Source organism: Centruroides sculpturatus, unplaced genomic scaffold (assembly GCF_000671375.1).
Source record: "Centruroides sculpturatus isolate CEXI.00-Female unplaced genomic scaffold, Cexi_2.0 scaffold1476, whole genome shotgun sequence".
Taxonomy (NCBI): Eukaryota; Metazoa; Arthropoda; class Arachnida; order Scorpiones; family Buthidae; genus Centruroides; species Centruroides sculpturatus.
The window spans coordinates 49,189-70,757 of record NW_019385716.1 but is presented as its reverse complement, the minus strand read 5'-3'; the positions used below and the strand labels follow the sequence as shown (position 1 = coordinate 70,757).

Sequence of the window (21,569 nt, the reverse complement as noted above, 5' to 3'; positions counted from 1 at the left end):
TATATAATCTAAGAGAGAAAATAAGCACACCAGACAAAAAGTTAGGCACTCCTAACAGAAATGACAGTAGGTTGTGTGGAACGTGCATCGAATCATTGGGAGATAAACATCACAGATATAATCTACCAGATCATTTCTGTCTCGTGAAGTGGCGAAGAGCAATGTGAGTATCGAATTGAATCTGCAACGTGGGTCCTACAAGACATCACCTAGTGGTAAAAAATGGTGTCCTCCCGTTTGACCATGCCCACAGACGCAGAGGGAATGAAGTCCAATTTGTCGGTGCATCAAAAAGTACTTACTGTCTGGCGGGCCTACGAACAGTGGCATAGTTTGCAGTCGACCGAAAATAGTTTGATGGTGCAATGGCACCGTCGTCCATTATTAAGTATGTTCTGACAAGGCCAACTAATTTTTGTCCGGCATGGTTACTTCTACATACATAAAAATTATAGTTTATGGGCACATAGGAAAAAAAATCTATATTTAAAATTCATTCTCTAGGTACAAAAATATTGCATCAAAGTTAAAAATTATACAAAAACATGTATAGAAGTTTTACTATAAAAATATTTATTATTATTATGTACGCTATTTTTTTCCTTATACAAAAAAATTTGTATAAAAATATATTTTGTATATTTTTAGAAATGTTTTAAAAGTACTTTCCCAAAAACATGTACAGTACAGTTGCATTTCCAATAAGAAAAATAATGACTTAGTAAGAATTAAAGTACTTTTTTGATGAATTAAGTACTAAATTTAAGATCATTTGATATTGCCCAGGTATATGAAAAGGTAATATACAATTTAAAACAAAATTTTCATAAAGAAACCAGATCTAAAAGTTTGTTGTACTGTATGTTGTACAGCAGCATACATTTCACAGCAAATTGCTAGAACAAAAATAAAATCTTCACAAAACCCCAACTCCATGTATATCCTGAGCCTGTGGCATAGTAGCTCAGGATATATATGGAGTTGTGATTGGTACAAGGTTGTGATTACAATTTAAAACTGGCATATAGTCTGCCCCGTTGTGTAACCTAATTTTGTAACGCTTTCAATTTATCATCTAAACATGGTTAACTTGTGAGTTATACCCGGTAAAAAATGCAGTATTCAATGAGCATTAAGTTTCATATAATGTAACAATATAAAAAGTTTTTGACATAACATATATTGTAATATGCTTATAAACAACTATATTTATATAACTGTACTTAAAAGTTGATTTAATATAATATAAAACATACAAGAAAAAAATCTAAGAAAAAGTATTTACAATGTAATTATTAATATACTTTGTATATTTAAAACAATTTTTTTAAGTACTTAAAGAACTTAAAGAAAATTTAAAAAAAAAGGAGTTACTTAAAGTATTTTGCTTATATCAATACAAATTAGGAGTATTTTAAAATTAACACTGGAAACTCGGTTACTAAATCTCAAACTTTCTCCATGGGTATATTTTCTTTATTTTGGTCAGAAGTAGAATTGGGTTTTCTCCATATTGATATTTTCCCAGTCGGGTGAAGAGTCAAATAGTAAAGAATCTAGAATAAATATAAAAATAATATACATTTGTATTTAAGAAAAACTATGTATACATGCTCTTAAAAACAAAATCATCATCTACTATATAAAATATATAATACACACAATATTTATTCTAATAAGCAGTGCCCTCTAATATAAAGTGAGCCACCTAATGGAGATAAGGAGGAAGATAAGACTTATTCTAAACTGAAAAATTGCATATTTCATTTAGCACTGTCACTCTTACCATATGTTAAAGTAATGAGTGTGTGCTAAGTTTTTCATATAATAGTGAGAAAAAATTACTGGATTTATTCTATTAATAGTCACTCTCAAATGTAAGTTATACCTAATTTCCAAAAAATAGAAATAACATGTACCCTGTAATAGTAGATGCATTCTAATAAACAGTCAGCTGCAAGATGAAAAAGTTATAGATAGTGCATTATTTTTTAGAATAAATATTGTGGCAGAATGCCATATTTTTTTTGTCCTCTCTTCTTCTTATACTCTTTTTGTCTCCCAGTTTATTCCATTATTGTATAAACTTGTTCAGACCAGCTCCTTTGTTGTACCAACACTAGGGTAGACCCCCTGCCTGGGAAGGACTCGTCCAATGGGTAGAAGGAAGCAGCATGAGGATATGAACAAGGGAGGAAACAAGGGAGACCACTTCGGACGTGGATTTCAGAGCTAAAGGAAGGGTCATCAAGATCTTTGAAGACTGAGATCTCTCTGAAAAATGTCAGGTATCTAGTTAAGTAGTATGATAATCATAATGGCTATTATCATTGTGGTTTACTTTTAATTTTTTTAAAATTTACTACAAATCATATTCAGAAATAAAACTAAAGGGACCAAGGAAAAAAAGAAATGCAAGCTATCAATCAATCTGAATAATTTAGAATATTCTCATTTAGCTGTCAACTTGACTGTTGAGAAGGACAAAAATTGTAATCCTTGACAATCATGATCAATTCTAGTTATATTAGATAGAACAGCTCATAAAAAAATTATTATTAGTGATGGGACGATAGCAAAATTTCTCCAAATTCTGATTCTTTTGAATACAATACTTTCTAAAGTTTATTTTAGTTTAGAAAAATTAACGATTTACATTAGGAGCACGGTACATTCATTAATTAATAAACATCTAGCTGAATAATGGAAAATGGGAAATCCTGAATCAATCTTTTGAAAGAAATATTAAAATTCTCCATTTATAAGTGGATATGCATGCTTTTATTGTGTACTATAAAATAAATTTGTAATCTTATTTCAAATAAAGTTAATCTTGTAATTTCTTTGAGAGTAGTGTTACAACTAATTAATTCACTTTAACTTGAAGAACTATCCCATCATGTCATGTTGGATCACCATCTTTGGAAAATGCTTCGTTGACCAACACAATGACCACAGATAGGGGAACATAAATGAGAATATGCATTTTTTTCATGCTTCTTGCAATGGGCATGTCTCATAAATAATTTAAATCCATCATATTTAATACTAAATGAGGTTTGGCAAATGACCCAAACAAATATCATCATCACAAGTTAACCAGTTTTGGAACTCATTCATGTCATGAATATCTAAACCGACTTGTCTTAAAAAAATTAATTTTTAAAACTCAAAATGGCAGTGTAACAATTATTTTTACTCAGAATTATTATTTTTACTGCACAAATCTCATTTGAAAAGTTAACGTATTACAGCACATCTGTGAATCATCATAAAAACTTTCATAATTATAATGAGAAAGTTGTTTTGTAATTATAAGTAAAGATAAGAAATATTAAAAACAATTTTATATAATATTGTTTCAATTAAAATATAATTTTGTTTACATTTTAAACTGTTTTGCCAACCAACAGCCTGGATTTGGAACTCAAAAGCCCAATAGCTCAATCAATGTTAACTCGCTTATAATTAAAATTTTTAAAAAATAGGCAAATTTATGAAAAAAAAATTAATGAAATTACTAAAAAATTAAAATAAATTTAAATTTAATTATCTTTCGTGCAAAACAACACTAAAACAATTTCTATAGTCATGTGGCAAAAGAAAAGAGTTGCAATTAATTTAAAAAATTGTAATTAAGGATTAAAAAAATGTAGGCAAAATTAAATAAATAAAAATTATTAAAAATAATAATTAAAATCTTTACACTGAAATCAAAACTAAAAATAAAATTAAATTAATCAAAATTAAAATGAAACCAATTGAAAATTAAAAGAATGTTTTTAAAAACCATTTAAAAGTTATTTTGAAATTTTAAAATTGTAAATCAAATTAATTTTTAAATTTACGTTATTTATGTGAAGTTGTAACGCCTCATAAAAACTTTGCTTTTAACATACAGGGTGTAACAGAAAGATATGTAAAAATTTGAGGGTTTGTAGAGGGGTAAATTTTGAGTCAAAACTCTAGGGCCATTTTTTGATTTGTGCATTCATTTTGAGTTATAAGTGATGTTAAAAATGTGACATCACTTCCTGTTTAGTGAAATGCCAACTGATGTATGAAAATATTTGTTGATAATTGCACGTTAGTTTGATATTCATTACTTATTATCTGCAATTTTATTAATTTGTTACTTGGATTTTGAGTCTTTTTTGTAACAATACATGGCTTAACTTTGTAAGTATGCTTGAGGCTGGTGGTAAGTTCTTCGAAACTCCTTTTTCTATGTGAAGTGTTTTGCATTTGTCTGTCCTTGGAGTATGAATGTGTGATTTTTAAGAGTTGATGAAGTTGTTTTTGTATGGATGCATAACGTTTTATTTCGTCCATATACAGGAGATGTAACAGTGTAAACTATGTTGTTTTTTCATGTCTAATATTGTAACCATATTGCATGTTTTTTTAGCATGTTAGATAATGGGTTCAGGGCTAATCAGAACCAGAGAAGACTCAAGGAATCTCCTTGAAAAATTCCTCGCCTAATGAATATTCTGTTTGTATGGAAGTTTTATGAATCCTGAGATGTAGTGTTGTTCTCCAGTGCTGCTTAGTGTTTTGGAAGAATGCAATGAATGATGGATGTATTTTGTACATGTGTAGAATATGTAGCAGCCAACTGTGTGGAACACTGTCGAATGCTTTTCTGTAGTCTATATATGACATGTGTATGTTTCTGTGTTATTTGTGTGCTTGCTGTAAAATGACTGAATCTATGAGTAACTGTTCTTTGCATCCCCTGTGATGTCTATGGCAACTTATTATTATTATTTTTATGTAAATGTAGTAGCTGGTAAGTGTTGAGATAGTAGTTGAGGTTTAATATAATTCCCAAAAGTCAAAATAACTGAAACAAAATGGAAATTAAATAAACAAAATATAACTATAAATAAAAATCTCTCTTGCTACCTCCAGTGTTTTTTTCATGTGCATGTGTGAATTTTTTTAGAAGTATTTTACTAACAATCTAAATGCAAATAACCTAAAAGTATATGTATTTTTAAAATCTGATATAATATGAATGTCTATTACAATTAAGTAAATGAATATTATATTTTTTTATGGCTTTTTCATTAAATAATTCATCATCATATTTATCCAAAGATATATATTTGTATTAAGTAGAACATAAAATTGTATATAAAAATACTTTGCATGTGTGAGTAATACAAATAGCCATAGCTCTGAAAAACAATCATTTTGGACAGTAAGTATTAAAATCCACACACACACACACACACACAGAGTGTCATATCAAGATTGCTTAAACTCTACATAACAAGAGAATCCTCACTTGGAGTGCATGAAAAATTGACCCAAGAACCATACCTCTATGATCCATAGTTTTTGAGAAAAATGCAAAAGAAAAAGTATGAGGTTACATCTGGGGCACAGAAAATAAGGTTTATTGGAAACACGAATATCAATACTTACATGCAAGCTCCTTTTTTGGCACCGGTGTTAGAGGCAGTAGTGTCAAAACTCATAGCTCAGACTTTATTTGTGACATTCCACTGTTCCATTGTGTCAAAAACAACATCAGACATTTTTTCCCCATTCATGCAGTAAGTTTGGGTACACCTAACAGTTTTTCACAACCATTACTGGATTGGAATCGGAAGGCACTCTACTTTCTTATTACCTGTTAAGGAGAATGAACGCATGCGGCGTGGCAAGGAAAAGCGGTGATGCAAATGTATCTTTGCTGCGTGGCAGCACAACCATACAAGCAGCAATCTGCTTACATTTCGGTGCATGCGTTCAGTATTCAAGATGGCGAACAATACCGACACCACCCCTATCCAATGTTTACAAATTTTGTTTTGTACGACTTGCTTTATTTAGCTAGAAGATTTTGTCGAAGATTCAAACGAAGACTTTGAATTAGAGAAATTTTTTTGGATCGAGAAAGAACGGGTGTACAAAATAGACTTATTCGTCGATTAAGATCTCTTGATAAAGAATACTATTTTGAGTAAGATTCGGTTGTTTTGTTCTTTGAATTAAATTATATATGATTATTTGTGTAGAATTTGTGTTAAATTTATTATCCTTTCCTCTTTATTCTGATGTTAGTTATCTTGGTTAACCGCATCGAACTTTCCGCCATTAAAACACCACGTGATTGTATTTTCTCACGTGACTACCAGCCGAACTGTTATTGGCTGATAGAAATGCATCTTAGCGGCAGTCGCCACAAAAGATAGAATTTGGCCAACTTTTGCGGCACGAGAAAAGCGGCACAAAATCAACTTCTGCAGTGAGAAAAAGTGACGTCATTCAGCCACTTTTCCTTGCCGCACCGTATGTGTTCATCCAGCTTTATATCAGGCAGTATTTTCCCATCCCAATGTATTATAAGTAGATAAGTCGGGTCGAATGTTTCTTTTATATTCTCATTGAATTCTGTCCTTGCTTTTTTTCTTGCATGTCAAATTGTGCTTTGAAAGATTTGGAGTGAAGTGAGATTACAACCAAGTGCGGCAGACACTGGAATAATCAGTCGCACTGCTTCTTGGTCAGTTATTTTGTTACAATCAAGAGCGCTGGTAACATGTGTAAATATACCACTAGTTGATGGCACAACGTCACTGGCACTCTGTGTCTTTTTTGGTAAAGCAACCACAAAATCATCATCTTGCTCATCTTTTAAAGTGCTACTGAAGCTGAAATCAAGTTCTAGTTCTTGACTTGACACTACTGAAGTTGAAGCATTACTTTTAGCAGCCTTTTCTCTTAATTCTTCAGCTCTTTGTTTTTGTTTTAGAGAATGTTCTTTGGTCTTTTCCAGCTTCTTGTCAATCAATGTCATAATCATCTTACACTCACCTCTTTGATCAATGAGAAACTCTCTGTCTTCTGCAATTTTGATTGAGTTTGTGGCATTTGTATGGACAATATCAATAAGTTTGTCTAGCTCTTCTGTAAACAAATGCTCTCTATTTTTCTGTGCTTCCGAATCTCTTGTTTTATTTTTCTTTAAAAGCAGCCATTTCTTATGAATTTTTATAAGTTTTTCAATGCAGTGATTTGGTTGTCTGGTCGGAATACCAGATTTGCTCCACACCTCTATGACTTCTTGAATGAGCATATGCGCAGAATCTTTCACATTTTTTGATTCATTTAATGTGTAGTGATAACAAAGTAGAACTTGCCGAAGAGTTGGAAGCTGGTTAATCCTTACCAAAGGCTCAAGATCCCGACATCCAAGTAGAAAAATGTTGTCTTTTTTTCGAATTGATGAACTCATTTTAATGCACTGATTCACTCACAGTCTAGTAAAAAACTTTGGTACTTATTTATAAGTACCAAAGTTTTTTATGTTTGTCTATAAAATTCTTTAACAGTTGTATTTAAAAGTAGATTTGATTAATTTAACACACAAAACTGATTGTAACAAAAAATCAAGATCAAGCATTTTTCACAAAAATTTCAAAAACAGCACTCAATTGAGCACCCTCTTCCACTAAAGCTAGCCAACTGAAATTATACAATGTTATTGCTATGGATACATGTTACAAATTTACGTGGTGGCCAAACTGAAAAACAAAAAAAAATTTTTATGTACCACCCTAATGCACATGCTGTAGAATGGCTGACTACACACAATCCAGCATCGTATCATCCACAATAGTGAAATAAGCACAAAGACAAGTAACCAAGATTGTGTGCTGTCAGCCACTTTACGGTGTGTGCATGTATGCCTCGATACGTGCAGTGGTCATTTTGAGCACATTATGCTTACATAGGAAGACTATGTAAGCATAATGTCATCTGCAAGTATTGATGTTCATGTTTCCAATAAAGTTTATTTTCCATGCACATTATATTTTTTCTTTCAAATTTTTCTCAAAAACTATGGATCTTAGAGGTATGGTTCTTGGGTCATTTTTTTATATACTTCAGGAGGATTCTCTCACTCTGTAGAGTTTATGCCATCTTGATGGGACATCCTGTATATGCTAAATCTAAATAATGCATCTTAGTACATTACAATAACAAAACAAGTTTACCACTTACCATGAAGAAAATGCCAATGAAGAAACTAAGGCCAATAATCACCATGACATATAAATAAAACCAAGGTAAAGGATCAATATAGTAATACCACAGTGTTATAATTGCGGTGTTTTCAATAAATGTAATGATAAAATATATTACGTATCGATATCTCGTTTGTGAATCAATTGGATTATAATAACAAAAAATGAAAACTATACCCAATATTGCATTGTACATTATTTCTTGAAATCTATAGAAAAAAAATTTTTATATACTTGTTAATATATTTTAATATCAAAATAGTACAGGCACTCCTCTACTTACAAATAGGTTAGGTTCCCGAGATTTTGTCATAAGTTGAAAACTAACCTACAAAGTACATTTGTACACAGAATAACCGCTTACTGTTAGTGTCTGATCCTTCGGTGTAAATCGCGTTGAACTTTCCGCCATTAAAACACCACGTGATTGTATTTTCTCACGTGACTACCAGCCGAACTGTTATTGGCTGATAGAAATGCATCTTAGCGGCAGTCGCCACAAAAGATAGAATTCGGCCAACTTTTGCGGCACGAGAAAAGCGGCACAAAATCAACTTCTGCAGTGAGAAAAAGTGACGTCATTCAGCCACTTTTCCTTGCCGCACCGTATGTGTTCATCCAGCTTTATATCAGGCAGTATTTTCCCATCCCAATGTATTATAAGTAGATAAGTNAAAACTAACCTACAAAGTACATTTGTACACAGAATAACCGCTTACTGTTAGTGTCTGATCCTTCAGTGTACTTAATAGAATCCATTGTTTAGTTTCAGTGGTAATAGAGCCACATGTCTTACATTAATCTCCACAACTAAATTAGCTATTATGTTTTGGACACATTTTTAAAGCAATCATAAAGTTTATAAAAATCTCAAACAATAACAAAAAATGCCATTACTCCAACGTTACCAACTTTGATGCCACCCCACAAGTGGCAAGAGAACATTGGAATCTGTGCAAAATTTAAATTTTAGAAATAAGGTCAAATTGCTTGTAAATTGAACATTTGAAAGTAGGGGAGCTCCTGTATTTAGAATTATTTAATTATTGAATAAAAATCTAATTAATTATAATTAATTAAATTAAGTAACATATGATAATTTATAGTTTACTAATTCAAAAAATATATTTTATAGAATAACTAAAGATGTACAAATGTTAGAACTATGCAGTAATTAATTATGAGACTGAATCAGAAACTCCATTGTTAAACTTGAAATAGAAACAACTACAAAATCATTAATAAACACTGCCCAAAAAACCAAGATCCAACTAGCAGAACAATGTCCGTTAAATACAAGTGAAAATGTTTGATCTTTCTCAGTTATTTGTACAGTGTTTATTAACATATGTCCAATTTTAGGTAGTCAAATCTACAGTTATTTAAAGGAGTCGATTTTTTAATGAGATGAAGTACATTTTGTGATCATTCCCATCATCACATCCAAAAGTTTAACTATTTTACAATCAAACAGAACAGATGTAAAAATCTGTTCTGTTTGATTTTATTTTGTGCTTTTATCTGTAAAAATACAAAATTTATATACTGGAAAAATTTATTATTTAAAATACATAAACTTTTAAAAATATTAAAACAAATGTTTACACAGAACCAAGCCAAAACAATTCATTAAAAAGTGTGTTGTAAAAACAAATATTTCACTTAAATCTTTAAATGAGGTAAGTGCTTAAAAGTTTGTTTTTTTTATCTTACATGAAACTGACTTTTAATTAGATTATAAATCATTTTAAACATTAAGTTTCTGATAACAGCTAAATGAAATACCATTTCTTATACTTCACTGAACTGTTTGTTATATATAACAAGGGTGACCAAACTTTGTCATGACAGGAGCCATAAACTGCCTGTCGAATACAAATGAGAGCCCCATCATCTATGTTTAATATTTTAACAATATATAATATAGTTATCACTGTTCTATAGTAAATATCATTCTACCGTTACTTTATGCCCGACTGACTAGGTAAACAATCATTTAACTCCAACTATAGGAATATACCCTAAGTTTTCAGTTGCCTGTTCAAGGTTAAGTTGTGAGTTACACTTACAATCTCTGCATATATTACACTACATAATAGAAGAGTTAAAAAAATATTATATATGTGTAAGTAGCATGTATCAAGTTTATAAAAAGAAATTGTATGAGTATATGGGAGTCATAATAAAGCTCTAGAAGAGTCACATGTGGCTTGTGAACCATAGTTTTGCCACCATTGGTATATAATATCAGAAAATTTTCATTGCTATACTTTATTAAGTACCACAAAAAATAATTTGTTTATTTTTGATACTGAAGCATCATTGTTATTTTACTATTTTAGACCATTTTATATAAGAAAACATTTTATATTCTAAAAATTAAATTAAATCACCTACTTGTTTTCATAAAATGATGTTTTCATTGAAATAATCCAGCATGTCATCATCAACCAATGACAAAAACATCCAATACCAAGAATTACAGGAGATAATGTTGCCAATAAACTAAGACTAAACACTCTTGCAGAAATTGTAAAAAAATGCCACAGTAATTGAACAATTGTTCCTTTCCACAAAATATTTTGTTTTCGAGGTAGACAGAAACGTGAAAAACGATGATAAGAAGCCAAAGCCCAGGGAAGAGAAATCAGAGATGTCAAAATTGAAAAGCCTTCAGTCTTCACTATAAAAATAAAGTAAAATTTTATAATATATGACTAAAATTTAATAAGATTCTTATTACTTTTAATAATTTATCTGATAAATATTCTATATTCATTATTAATTAATACTTTTGTTTTAATTGTGCCGAGTTAATATTAAATCACAAAAAATTAATAATTGGTATTATACAGTTGCACACAAATGAAAAATGTCCTTAATATAAATAATTAAATGTATTATAAGAATAAAATATAATTTGTTAAATAAAACATAAATTATATTAATAGGCCTTCATTTGTGTTAGATACTAAATGGAATCCAAATCAACTGATTATCTTAAAGCAGATCAATTTTAATTATACATTTTCTATACTGTCAAAACAATTAGGGGAGCATATGACTGTTCTCATTGAGGAGTAGCAAAGAATTCCCAAAAACTTCATTGACAACCTCATTGATTCTATGCCACACAGATATGCAGCAATTTTGACCATTTACAGAAAACATAAATCAGGGTTGACAAATTTATGATATGCATGCCCAATGTAGCACGTCAAGAGAAATCATCCGGTACGTAAAGTATCATACAATTTTGGTTTATCGCCTATCTTTTTCAATCATCCTTTTGGTTTATCACCTGATCATCCTTTTTTCAATCTGCTTCTTTACATTTATTCTCATTAAAGTATATTCATAGCATTCAAAATGAGGCATTTTGAATGCTATCTTCTGCTACTGACATTTGCTTAAGGAAAGAAAAAAAGCCACATATGAAACTACATGACTTTATCGCAAAAAACAAGAATTTCAGAAGAGCCAAAACCTTCATCACAAATAATAAACTTTACACTTCTGTGTACATATGTTTATGAGTTATTTACATATTTTTATATTAATTTGCATAATAATATAACTTAAAATTAAAGTAAAAACTGTTTATTTTTGGTCACATGTTCCCCTTTCCTGAATATGTACTCTATGTTAAAATGACCTTGTATAACTCTGTTTTGTTTAACAATTTGTCATCTAGGAACACATCCCCTGCATTAAGCGGGGTCTTACTGTACTATTAAATTAAATGTATTCAACTGTTAAATTAAAAACTGTTTTAAATGAATTTTTAGAATTAGGTAATATTAATTGAAAAAATCTTTAATAAGAATAAATTTAAAGTGAATGTAATTTGTTAAATGTAAAAATTTAAGAGAACACTAACTAACTTACCTGAATTTATCCCTCAAGATGATCAAATTATTATCTTAAATAAGAAATATACAGAGTGATCCTAAAGACCACGAGCACTTTTATAGTTCAATAACTAAAGATGTACAAATGTTGAAACTATGTAGTAAATAATGATGAGAATCAGACGATTCCATGGTTAAACTTGAAACAGAAATAACTATAAAATCATTTAAAGGAGAAGTCAACTTTTTAATGAAATACATAATTTAAAAAGTGCTTTATCCAAATGTTTAAGTTTTTCACACCAGAATAGATCAGCTGTTTAAGTTTGAATACAGATGGTTATATTACTTTCAAGTTCAAACAAGAAAAGTTTCTTTAAAATAAAATGTTAAATTTCAAACTTTAAACAAACTTTCTTGTTCAAATATGAAAGCAATATAATTCTATTCTAGTGTGAAAAACTTAAACATTTGGACATGATGATGGGACAAAATAATCCCAAAAAGTGCTTTGTTTCATTGAAAAGTTAATGCCTTTAAATGATTTTATAGTTATTTACATTTCAAGCAGTAAATAATATATGAGAGCCTAACCTGCAATAACTATGCAGTAAGTTTCTTACTTGTTATAGTTTATTGCAAGTTCTTCAGTGAATAGTTTTAACATTTGTACATCTTTAGTTATTGAAATATAAAAATTGTACATGACTTTAGGATCATCTGTACATTAGTATAGATCAGTGTTTCTCAATGGGGGCGATATCGCCTCATGTGGGCGTTTTTTCATGTTGAGGGGGCAATTAGTAACAATTTATATTTTGGGGGGAGAAAAACAATTTTCTGGGCGATATAATAAAACATTATATTAAGAATAATTAGATATTTTATTCGTTACATCGTGCAATAATTAAACAAATAACATTATACTAGTCAGTAGTCTATTCAATGCAGTAAGAATTTGGCGTTAGCCTTGTCCCTTGGCATTGGAATTTTGTAGTGAAGGGGGCGATACTACGTAACGGTTTTATTGAAGGGGCGACGATTCGTTAGACGTTGAGAAACACTGGTATAGATAATCAACCAAACATACAAAGTTAGATTTCTATTACTTGTAACAATTAAAATACATGCACTTATAAGTTACTTGCAAAATTTATAATTTTCTCTGTATTTTAAATCATTAGCAAAGCTCCAATAATAATTGAAGTCTTTAACAAATGAAAATATTTTCTCTAATTTTATTTAGAGAAAAACATTAAAATATTTAATGTTTTTGATTTTTTGGAAGAATATCTTAAAGTTATAATATAGAAATAAATAATTAAATATCTTAAAATACAAAATATAATAATTCAAACTGTAAAGATTTACCAGTCAAAATATAATTTGGGTCATCTAGTGAATTTTTAACAATTATATAAGTTTGCAATATTACTTGAGGTGCAGCTTCCATAAAAGCTTCAAGTAGTCTTAGAAAAGCGGCGTCGCATCCTTCGTGTTGCATTCTACTATGATAAAATTCTTTATCTTTATTTCTCCGGCATTTTAAACCATATATTAGAGAATCTATGTATCTGTAATAGAAAAAGGTTGTATTTAAGTGATAAATATTAATAAATTAATATAATAAACAAAACATTAATTGTGAGAATTTTATAATCAACTAAAAATACATTAATAGATTATTAGTGTAAATATGAGTGAATAAATTTGTATTGATGATGGCCAGATGGCCGAGAGGTTAGAGTAGCAGCCCACCACTCTTGGGATCTGAGATGGAATCTGAACGGGTTTAAAAATCTCTAGAATTTTTCAGGTGGTGGTCTATCTGGATATGCTGGATATGTTCCATCTCTCACCATTGTGGGCTGGCCAAATCCCATAATGGGTTTGCTAAGAAAAAAGACTTCTAGTGCACACATGGTAGAAACAGTTGTTAAAAATTTGTAACTGCAATATACTTGCCACAACTTTATTACCTCTATAAGAAAGGACTAATTTAAAAAATTGTTTTTGGATATGGTTCCAATATTTTTCCTTTTGAATTTTTGTCAATTTTTAGAAGTTTTCAGTGCTAACAACATAAATATCACTTGATTCTATTAGATAAGCCAAATGAACTGCCAAATTATTTATCGAACTTGTAGGAAAGCCAATTTAATGATTATAAATAATGATAAATGAAAGAAATCATTAAATTAGCTTTATTACAATCCAACTATAATGTACACGGCAAGTTTGGAAGAATGTATTTCACAAAGAATTGCTCATTTTGGTGTGGTTTCTAGCTGTGGTAGTACATGCCTACAGATGTAGCAAGCCATTAATGATATCTGGTAAAGACAATCTTGCCAAAATACAATAATATTCTATGAAAATAACATGTGATTTCAATAATTATTGACAGGCTGTATTAATTTGCATCTTTTCCAGGCAATATTAATATTAATAGATATTTATGTTGCACATATAAACAATAAATCCATAAACCCAATTTTAAGCAATTCCAAACAATCCATTGCAGTTTATACTCCATAATTATGGTGTTACATAAAGAAATAAGTAAGCAATAGCATAAGTTAAAAATAACTTATTTTTATTTTAACCAATATTATGGAATATTGTCGCCAAAAGTATTTTGCTTACTAAACAAAATTAAAGTTACCAATGGATTAATAATGAAGATAAATGAATTTGTTTGACATGTGATCATACACTGATCCATATATAAATATTGAAACAGATATCCTAAAAGAAATCCCAAAATTACTTTGATAATTTTCTTGCTAGATCTGAAAAATAAATTGTATACAATCTTTAGTATAGACCTACTGGTATAAAAATTGGTAAAAATGTAGCTCCGAATGAAGTGATTGGGACCTTATTAGAGGTGTACACCACATCCACAGGAGTAAAAAAGTCAAAGAAAGCAATTGTTTATATGTGACCCTTCACGAGGTACAGCACCCTGATACCGCTTTATCTGGAATTTCGAAGACCCTCAAAAACGGGGTAAAATTTTAAAATGAAAAAATCTAAAACTATTTCTCAAAACAATGCTAAAAATCAACTATTTTTCACTTTACTAGATGTGGCAAAAAGTTCATAAAACACAAAGAAAAGCCATTACGCCGACTACTTCCAGGGTGTGATCAGAGTCATGCCGCACGTTCCACTAAGCCTATCGTGTATTTAACAAATACTTAAGTCAAGATATTCCCTCTCTCCAAGGGTTGCAATTAGAGATACGGTTCCTTTGACTTTTTTGCTCCTACGGGTACGCTCTACGGCTCCGTTAAGGTCCCAACCGTCTCGTTCGGAGCTCGAATCGAGCCCAAAAGAATTCTTCATTTATATAAAAGTAAGAAATAAATTATCACAATTTAATTACCAAACTTTTATTTCTATTCAGTTAAAGACCTTTAACATAAATTTACCTGAGAAGCGGTCCCAGCTGGAGCACATGTAGAACAATTCGAATGTACCGTCTTAAACGGGAAGGAGAATTATTACTTTTTTTCAACATCTCCACATCTTGCTTATACATCCAAATACTAAAAAACGTCATGGTTAAGGCAGGCACGACAATAAAAACCACTGTCAGAATAAAATATTTGATATCACCCTTAGTATAATGCCTATAAGCTACAACACAATCCATTCCTGTATCAAACAGAAAGGTTCCAATAGACCATAAACCCCCAAAAATTTCGAATACGGTAAACTGAAACTTTTGCTCATTGGATTTAAGTTCTTTCGCGTCTTCGGGTTCCATCTGCGATTGTTCGGTAACACAGACATTTCGCGGGCTTTCTTTAGGGTGCATCTTGTTACACGAAAACAAAATGAAAGTAATCGGTAAATTAACGAGAACGAATCTGACTGTCTTCCAATTGCTGTGATTCACATGTGCTTCTCTCGTGAACTTTCGCGAACATCCTTCCCTGTTAAGACGTCACTTCCTCCTTCGTCCTTCAGTTTTCTGTTGACGCGAATGTTAAGGTCTACACTTCGAGTGATGGAAGCATCGCTCGATATTTAATTTTGTTTAATTTATTATTAAATAAACGTCTATAAAAATTCTGGTGAAAACAATTCATTTACAAAAATTCTCTTCAAAATAGCCGCCGCCGAAGTCATTTAACAGAATTTATAATAAAATCAATTGTTTTTCTATAATGCTATTTCCAATCTTTTATTCTTGGCCTTTATCACATTTTTGAAATTTGGCAATTTACTGGTTTTTTTTAATTTTCTTTAAAAAGAGCACTCACCCCCTTGCCCCTACGAGCGTTTTAATGACCCAAGAATTCCGTCAATTGCGCACACTCCACAAATACTGGAAGTCGAGGTCATTTAAACGTTCGTCTTGTCCCGCCCTGATTGAACTAACTAAAAACAAAATAATTTAAACTTGCTTCTGTTATACTTATAAAAATTACAGAAATCTAGAACGAGTTCCGCAACTTGAGCAACCAACCTCCTTCCTCAATGGATATCCTTTCTCTCTTCCTTCATCCTTGATGTTTTCTTTTTGTCGTATACGTGCCTTAGGAAGAGGATATATATACATATCCTTATCCTTACATATAATGATATAAACATAGCATCAGCTAATTGTTTGTTTACATATAGTTTTCATAGCGTAATTATAACACTATACTGTATCACATCTTCACTGGTATTTATTGTCTTATTCGTTGTAAGCAAAAATCGCAGCAAATACTTTTATAAAAGATAGCTATGGGATCATTCGAGTATTACATCAGCAATTTATGTAAAAGCGGAATTTGTATCTGACGATTGCTGACGATGGAGACAACATCGGCAATGGAGGATGAATGGAGGCGAGTCTTTGATGATCTAAGCAGGCACCCATCATTTATTTTTCTCCCTATTTCATCATAAAATTCTCCGAAAATAATTTCTGTATATTTACGAATGATTTTAAACTTCTGGTTTGATACATCATTATAGGGAGTACCTTCATTTCTGATGACACGGTGATGATGGGGCAGACGACAGCGCTCGAAGACTATAAAAAGGGGGCACAATCTGTAAAAAAGGGTATCGTACATTATACTACAAACTTCGAGCTCTATATGATTCAACGTCGGATCGGCGCTCCCACAAATAGCAATCAAAGTTAACTTGGCCTTGACGAAAACAAGGAATGTGGTTTTCGTCAACGTACGCAGAATAAATAACTAGGCTACTGTATATAAAATATATAGGAGCGTCTACTGTATTTATTTTCAACGAAAGGAACTTGACTTTGCTTAAAAAGTAATAAAAACAATCACTCCTAATAATAATATAATCAAGAATCTAAAAAAGTAAAAACAAAAATATATAAATAAATGTTTTCGCAATGGTCGGGTCAAGAAACAATTAACAAAGGGTAAACGAAGGAAAATTATACATTCTTTTTGAAATACATCAAATAGGCGCAAAGGGTGTCGCGGGACTGCCTCCGCCACACTTTCCGGTCCCCCGATTTGTCACCGACCATTCGGAACGCCAAGTTGAACAGCCCGGGAGTTCGGCCGAGATGCCGCGGGACACCGTACGGCCCCGTGCCTGCCCGTATCGCATCGCGTATTGGCGCTAGAGGTGGCTCAACAGGGTACTACAACCTCCTTTCGTTTTTAGTTTTTCCTGCAATAAACGATTCTTTTGCATTCATTTTGTAATCACTTATATCTCCGTTATACTCAAACCTGTACAATTTCGTTCGATTCCCACAACTTCTTGGTGTATTTATTTGTCTGGAGCACTTTACTCTTATCATATAAATAAATTAATTTTTTCTTGGCAACAACAATTTATTTTTTCGTTTAGGTTTATTTGGTTATGGCAACTAGATACGTGGGCCATCTGCCGAGGGGGATGCTTCCCGGGAAGAACTTTCTATGGAAAACTGGCTCCTATTTAAGTGTTACAAACGTGAAGGAAACCCGGAAAAATCCGCGGCTAACACGATAGAGAAACGCGAACCCAGAATCCACCCACGATTAACTACGGTGTTCGATGGTTTTATTCGCTCGGGCACTAGTGGGCCTTCTCTTTCGTATCAATAACATACAGTAATACCCCGAACTTACGCGATAGGTGGGACCGAGCGATAACCGCGTAAGTCGGGGTATAATTCCTCAATGTGTGTAAAATCCAAGTCGGATGTATGTAAGCTAATAAATGTTCTCGTTAATCTTATCTCGTCTTTTGATTCGTTCATTGTTACAAGAAATCACCACATAGAGTTTCTCGACTCTCCGTAGATATAACAAACACAGAAATAAATAACACAAAATAAATTGTAGCTATGTGTCAATTCCGCGCGACACGTCCGAACATGTAAGTTGAATAATAGTGTGGAGGGAATGAGTAATCAAGAGTTGCGTGGTGCTCAAACAAAAGACGAATCGACGAGATTTGAAAATCGCGTAACTCCAGGTTCGCGTAAGTCGGGGTAGCGTAAGTCGAGGTATCATTGTATTATAGGAATGTAGGCCTATACAGTACCTATTTTTGTGACTGGCTGTATATATAATTAACTTTACATAGTAAATTTATTTATTATTAATCTGTTTTTTTACCATTTTATTTTTCATTTTCGTCTGTAATAACTTAGGTCATTTTTATAGTGTTGATTAATTTTTAAAACATATTTAAAAACTTTTAAGTTGGCCTTTAATTATATATTAAAGTGTAAAAAAAAGGTTAAAGTAATTTATTAATTAGATATTGCAGAATACAAATGAAATAAATGTGAAATAGCCGACTAGGGGATCATTAATCCTTTGTCAGGGACGGCAAAGGGGCCTTTAGCGTGTGGGTTGGTGGTCTCGAAGGAAAGATGACAAGTATCTTTACATACAACCCGTTTATTGAGAATTAAGAATATGCTTACATTAGTCAAATGAACAGGTTGTTCCTAATGTTTCGTCGGTCGTAGTAAGGTTCGTTACTAGTGCCTTTCGCTTAATCGACCGAGGTTGTGCAGCCAGTCGATGAGATAGTAGCGGTGACAATCGATGGTTTGGAACTGCGAGGACAGTTGATGACAGCCTAGGCTAGTGGAGGTCTTAAGTAAAGAAGTTGAAGTTGGGACGATCCCAATTATACGACGACACGGAGTGCTTAGTCGTTTCACACAATTAGAAAAAGCTCCTCTCGACCTCGAGTTTCGGGATTTTTATAAAATTTCTTCTCCGAGTCTTCTTTTCGATTGATTTAAGTTCCCTTATCTCGCTACCCGATTGGTCTCTCTTCTGTCTCCAGGTGACAACCGAGATCAGTTTGGGTCACGACAAAAGTCTACTTTGGATCGTCTATTCGACACCATCCTTCTCCTCTGACCGGTATTATTGATGGAAATAAGACACCTGCGCTCACATTTTAATCCGTTATTTCCTTTCTATGACGGTTAAAACGTCAATAAATTTTTCCACTTTTTTTTTATTTTCCTTTGTCAAATCTCCTTTCCCGATCAAGTTCACTTCCAATTATTTGTATATGAGCGTTGGTGTGAAAGTTCGGCGTCGCCGACTCAACGGATGTTAACTTAACACCCTTCGGAATCGTGTTCGGAACTCGTTTATCTTCGCACCGCGCTCATTATTACACAATTTGTATAATTTTCACAGGTTCGAACTCGATTTGGGCCCTCACATAAATAAGGATTACGTTAATTTTTTGTTTTTATTTATCAAGTTAAAAATTAGTTAATTTAAAAGATATTATAAACAAAGAACAAATATGAAAACAAGAATTAAACGTTCCCATTCGTTTGCACTTTGTACTGTATTAGGTTTCATTTGACAATGATCTTTTAATAACGCATGCATTTATTACGTTAACATTAACATTATGTTAGAAAATGATATTGAAGCGATAGTGTCGAATAGCGAATATCGACACTCTGCGTGAACCCTTGTGTATCCAACTTCAAAAAAATTTTGGTTTGACAAGTGAGGTGTCTGCACTACCACGGGACCGTCTATTAATTACGAATAGTTTAAAGAAGGGTCGAAAAAAGTATATAAACGTGTACGATGGGTGGTACTAGTGCGAATTTGTTCCTATAAGCCTAATTCTTAGCCATGTGAATACACTCAGAATTTTTTTGTCATTTCTTCAATATAATGGCGTCCATAATCTATTCTGCGCATAAAAGTGAGGGAAATGACAAAAGTGGCTCAGAAACACACGATAGAATGACCACATAAATGAAAACTGGCATTCATCTTTAATCAGCCTGCGTTGTGCTCAGCAATCTCAGAATGTCTAGCTACACATAAAACTCAATAAGATACTTTATTTCCACTTTAAAAAAATTCTCTTCCCAGCCATGACATAAGCTCGAATGCACTTTTTGTCTCCAACTGAAAAAATTGGGCCACCTTGCTTTGTGCTTAATTTACAAAATGTAAATTAATTATGTAAATGCCATTGACTAAATTAGTGAGTTTATTGTGATTTAGGTACTGTATTACCTTCATTTTACAAAACAGAAAAAAATTTTATCACTCATACAGATAAATAATATATTATTTTGACCCATCCCTATAAATTTTCATTCATATAGTGTACTTCAATTTACATGAAGTATCAAGACAAAAGTTGTTTATTAAGATAATCTGCAATTTTTATTAGTTTAAATCAAACTCAAAGATCACACTCCTAGCTCTCAATTGTTTTTTCTTAAAATGGACTTCACACTGCATTTATTTACAACTCATATAGCTTACATACTAATTATAATATTCAAATATAGCTTATTTATACAAATTTTTACATGCTTTTAACCACCTAACTGCAAAGCTTATGCAGAGTGAATGTTATTTACTATATCTTACAAGACCAGTCTCAATTACATGGTCACTTACGTAGGGAATGCCCACAATACACATATTATCATCGTCCGTTTCGACTTTGTCTATACTTTAACATTTATTTCTTTTCCTCCAGGTAATATTCTCAATAGTTCTTGAATTATTTCACTATGCCATTGTTGAGAGTCAATTCTTGATAGCATACACTACACAGCTTGAAATAGAGAGTCATAAACTTTGAAATTACCTGTTTTATTTATTCTAAAGTAATTATTTTGGTGTTTCCACGATCTACAAAATACGGGTAACCCCCGCATAACACGGCACTTCTATAGCATGGATTCACTCTAACACGGTTCGAGAATTGGTACCATCCCCCGTATAACATGGTACTTTTATAGCACGGATTCACTCTGACACGGTTCGAGAATTGGGTAAAACCCTCGTACAACAGGAAATGTAATAAATTTTTACATACTTAAGTAATAATAGTTCACGAAAATTATTATTTTCGTGAACTATTAGTACTTAAGTATGTAAATTTTCTCTTCTCGCCTTCTGTCGATACACGTGGTCCTTCTCGAAACTTGTTTCAATGTTGCCAGATCGCGACGCTTCTGCTTCTGATGTTGCCGAATGTTTTTCCCTTATTCCATACTTGCTTTATTCTTCATAAGTGCTTAGCACCATATAAGGAAATTTATAAAGACCTTTTAACTAGAAGCAAGCAATCTAAAATTACATACATTTTGCAAAAGGTAAAGCATGGATCTGAAGATAATGCAGAAAAATGCTCAGAGGATAAGGATAACTTGCCAAAAAGAAAACGCTCTCGGTTAATT

The 21,569-nt window shown here is 31.9% G+C and overlaps 1 protein-coding gene across 2 annotated transcripts; it reads right to left on the bottom strand.

Annotated features, from left to right (window-relative positions):
* Positions 1–594: 594 nt before the first annotated feature.
* LOC111641478 (XK-related protein 6-like) lies at positions 595–21,155 on the bottom strand. 2 transcript variants are annotated; one of them, XM_023387653.1, is made up of 6 exons: positions 18,804–21,155; positions 15,331–15,490; positions 13,265–13,467; positions 10,440–10,725; positions 8,020–8,251; positions 595–1,556 (listed from the first exon to the last, which is right to left on the bottom strand). In XM_023387653.1, the coding sequence occupies exons 2-6, from the start codon at positions 15,459–15,461 to the stop codon at positions 1,449–1,451; spliced, it is 960 nt and encodes a 319-aa protein (XP_023243421.1). In that variant the 5' UTR covers positions 15,462–15,490; positions 18,804–21,155; the 3' UTR covers positions 595–1,448. The 2 variants fall into 2 exon arrangements, with proteins under 2 accessions (XP_023243421.1, XP_023243420.1); XM_023387652.1 differs by lacking the exon at positions 18,804–21,155 and having other exon boundaries at positions 15,331–17,678.
* Between the last annotated feature and the right edge of the window lie 414 nt (positions 21,156–21,569).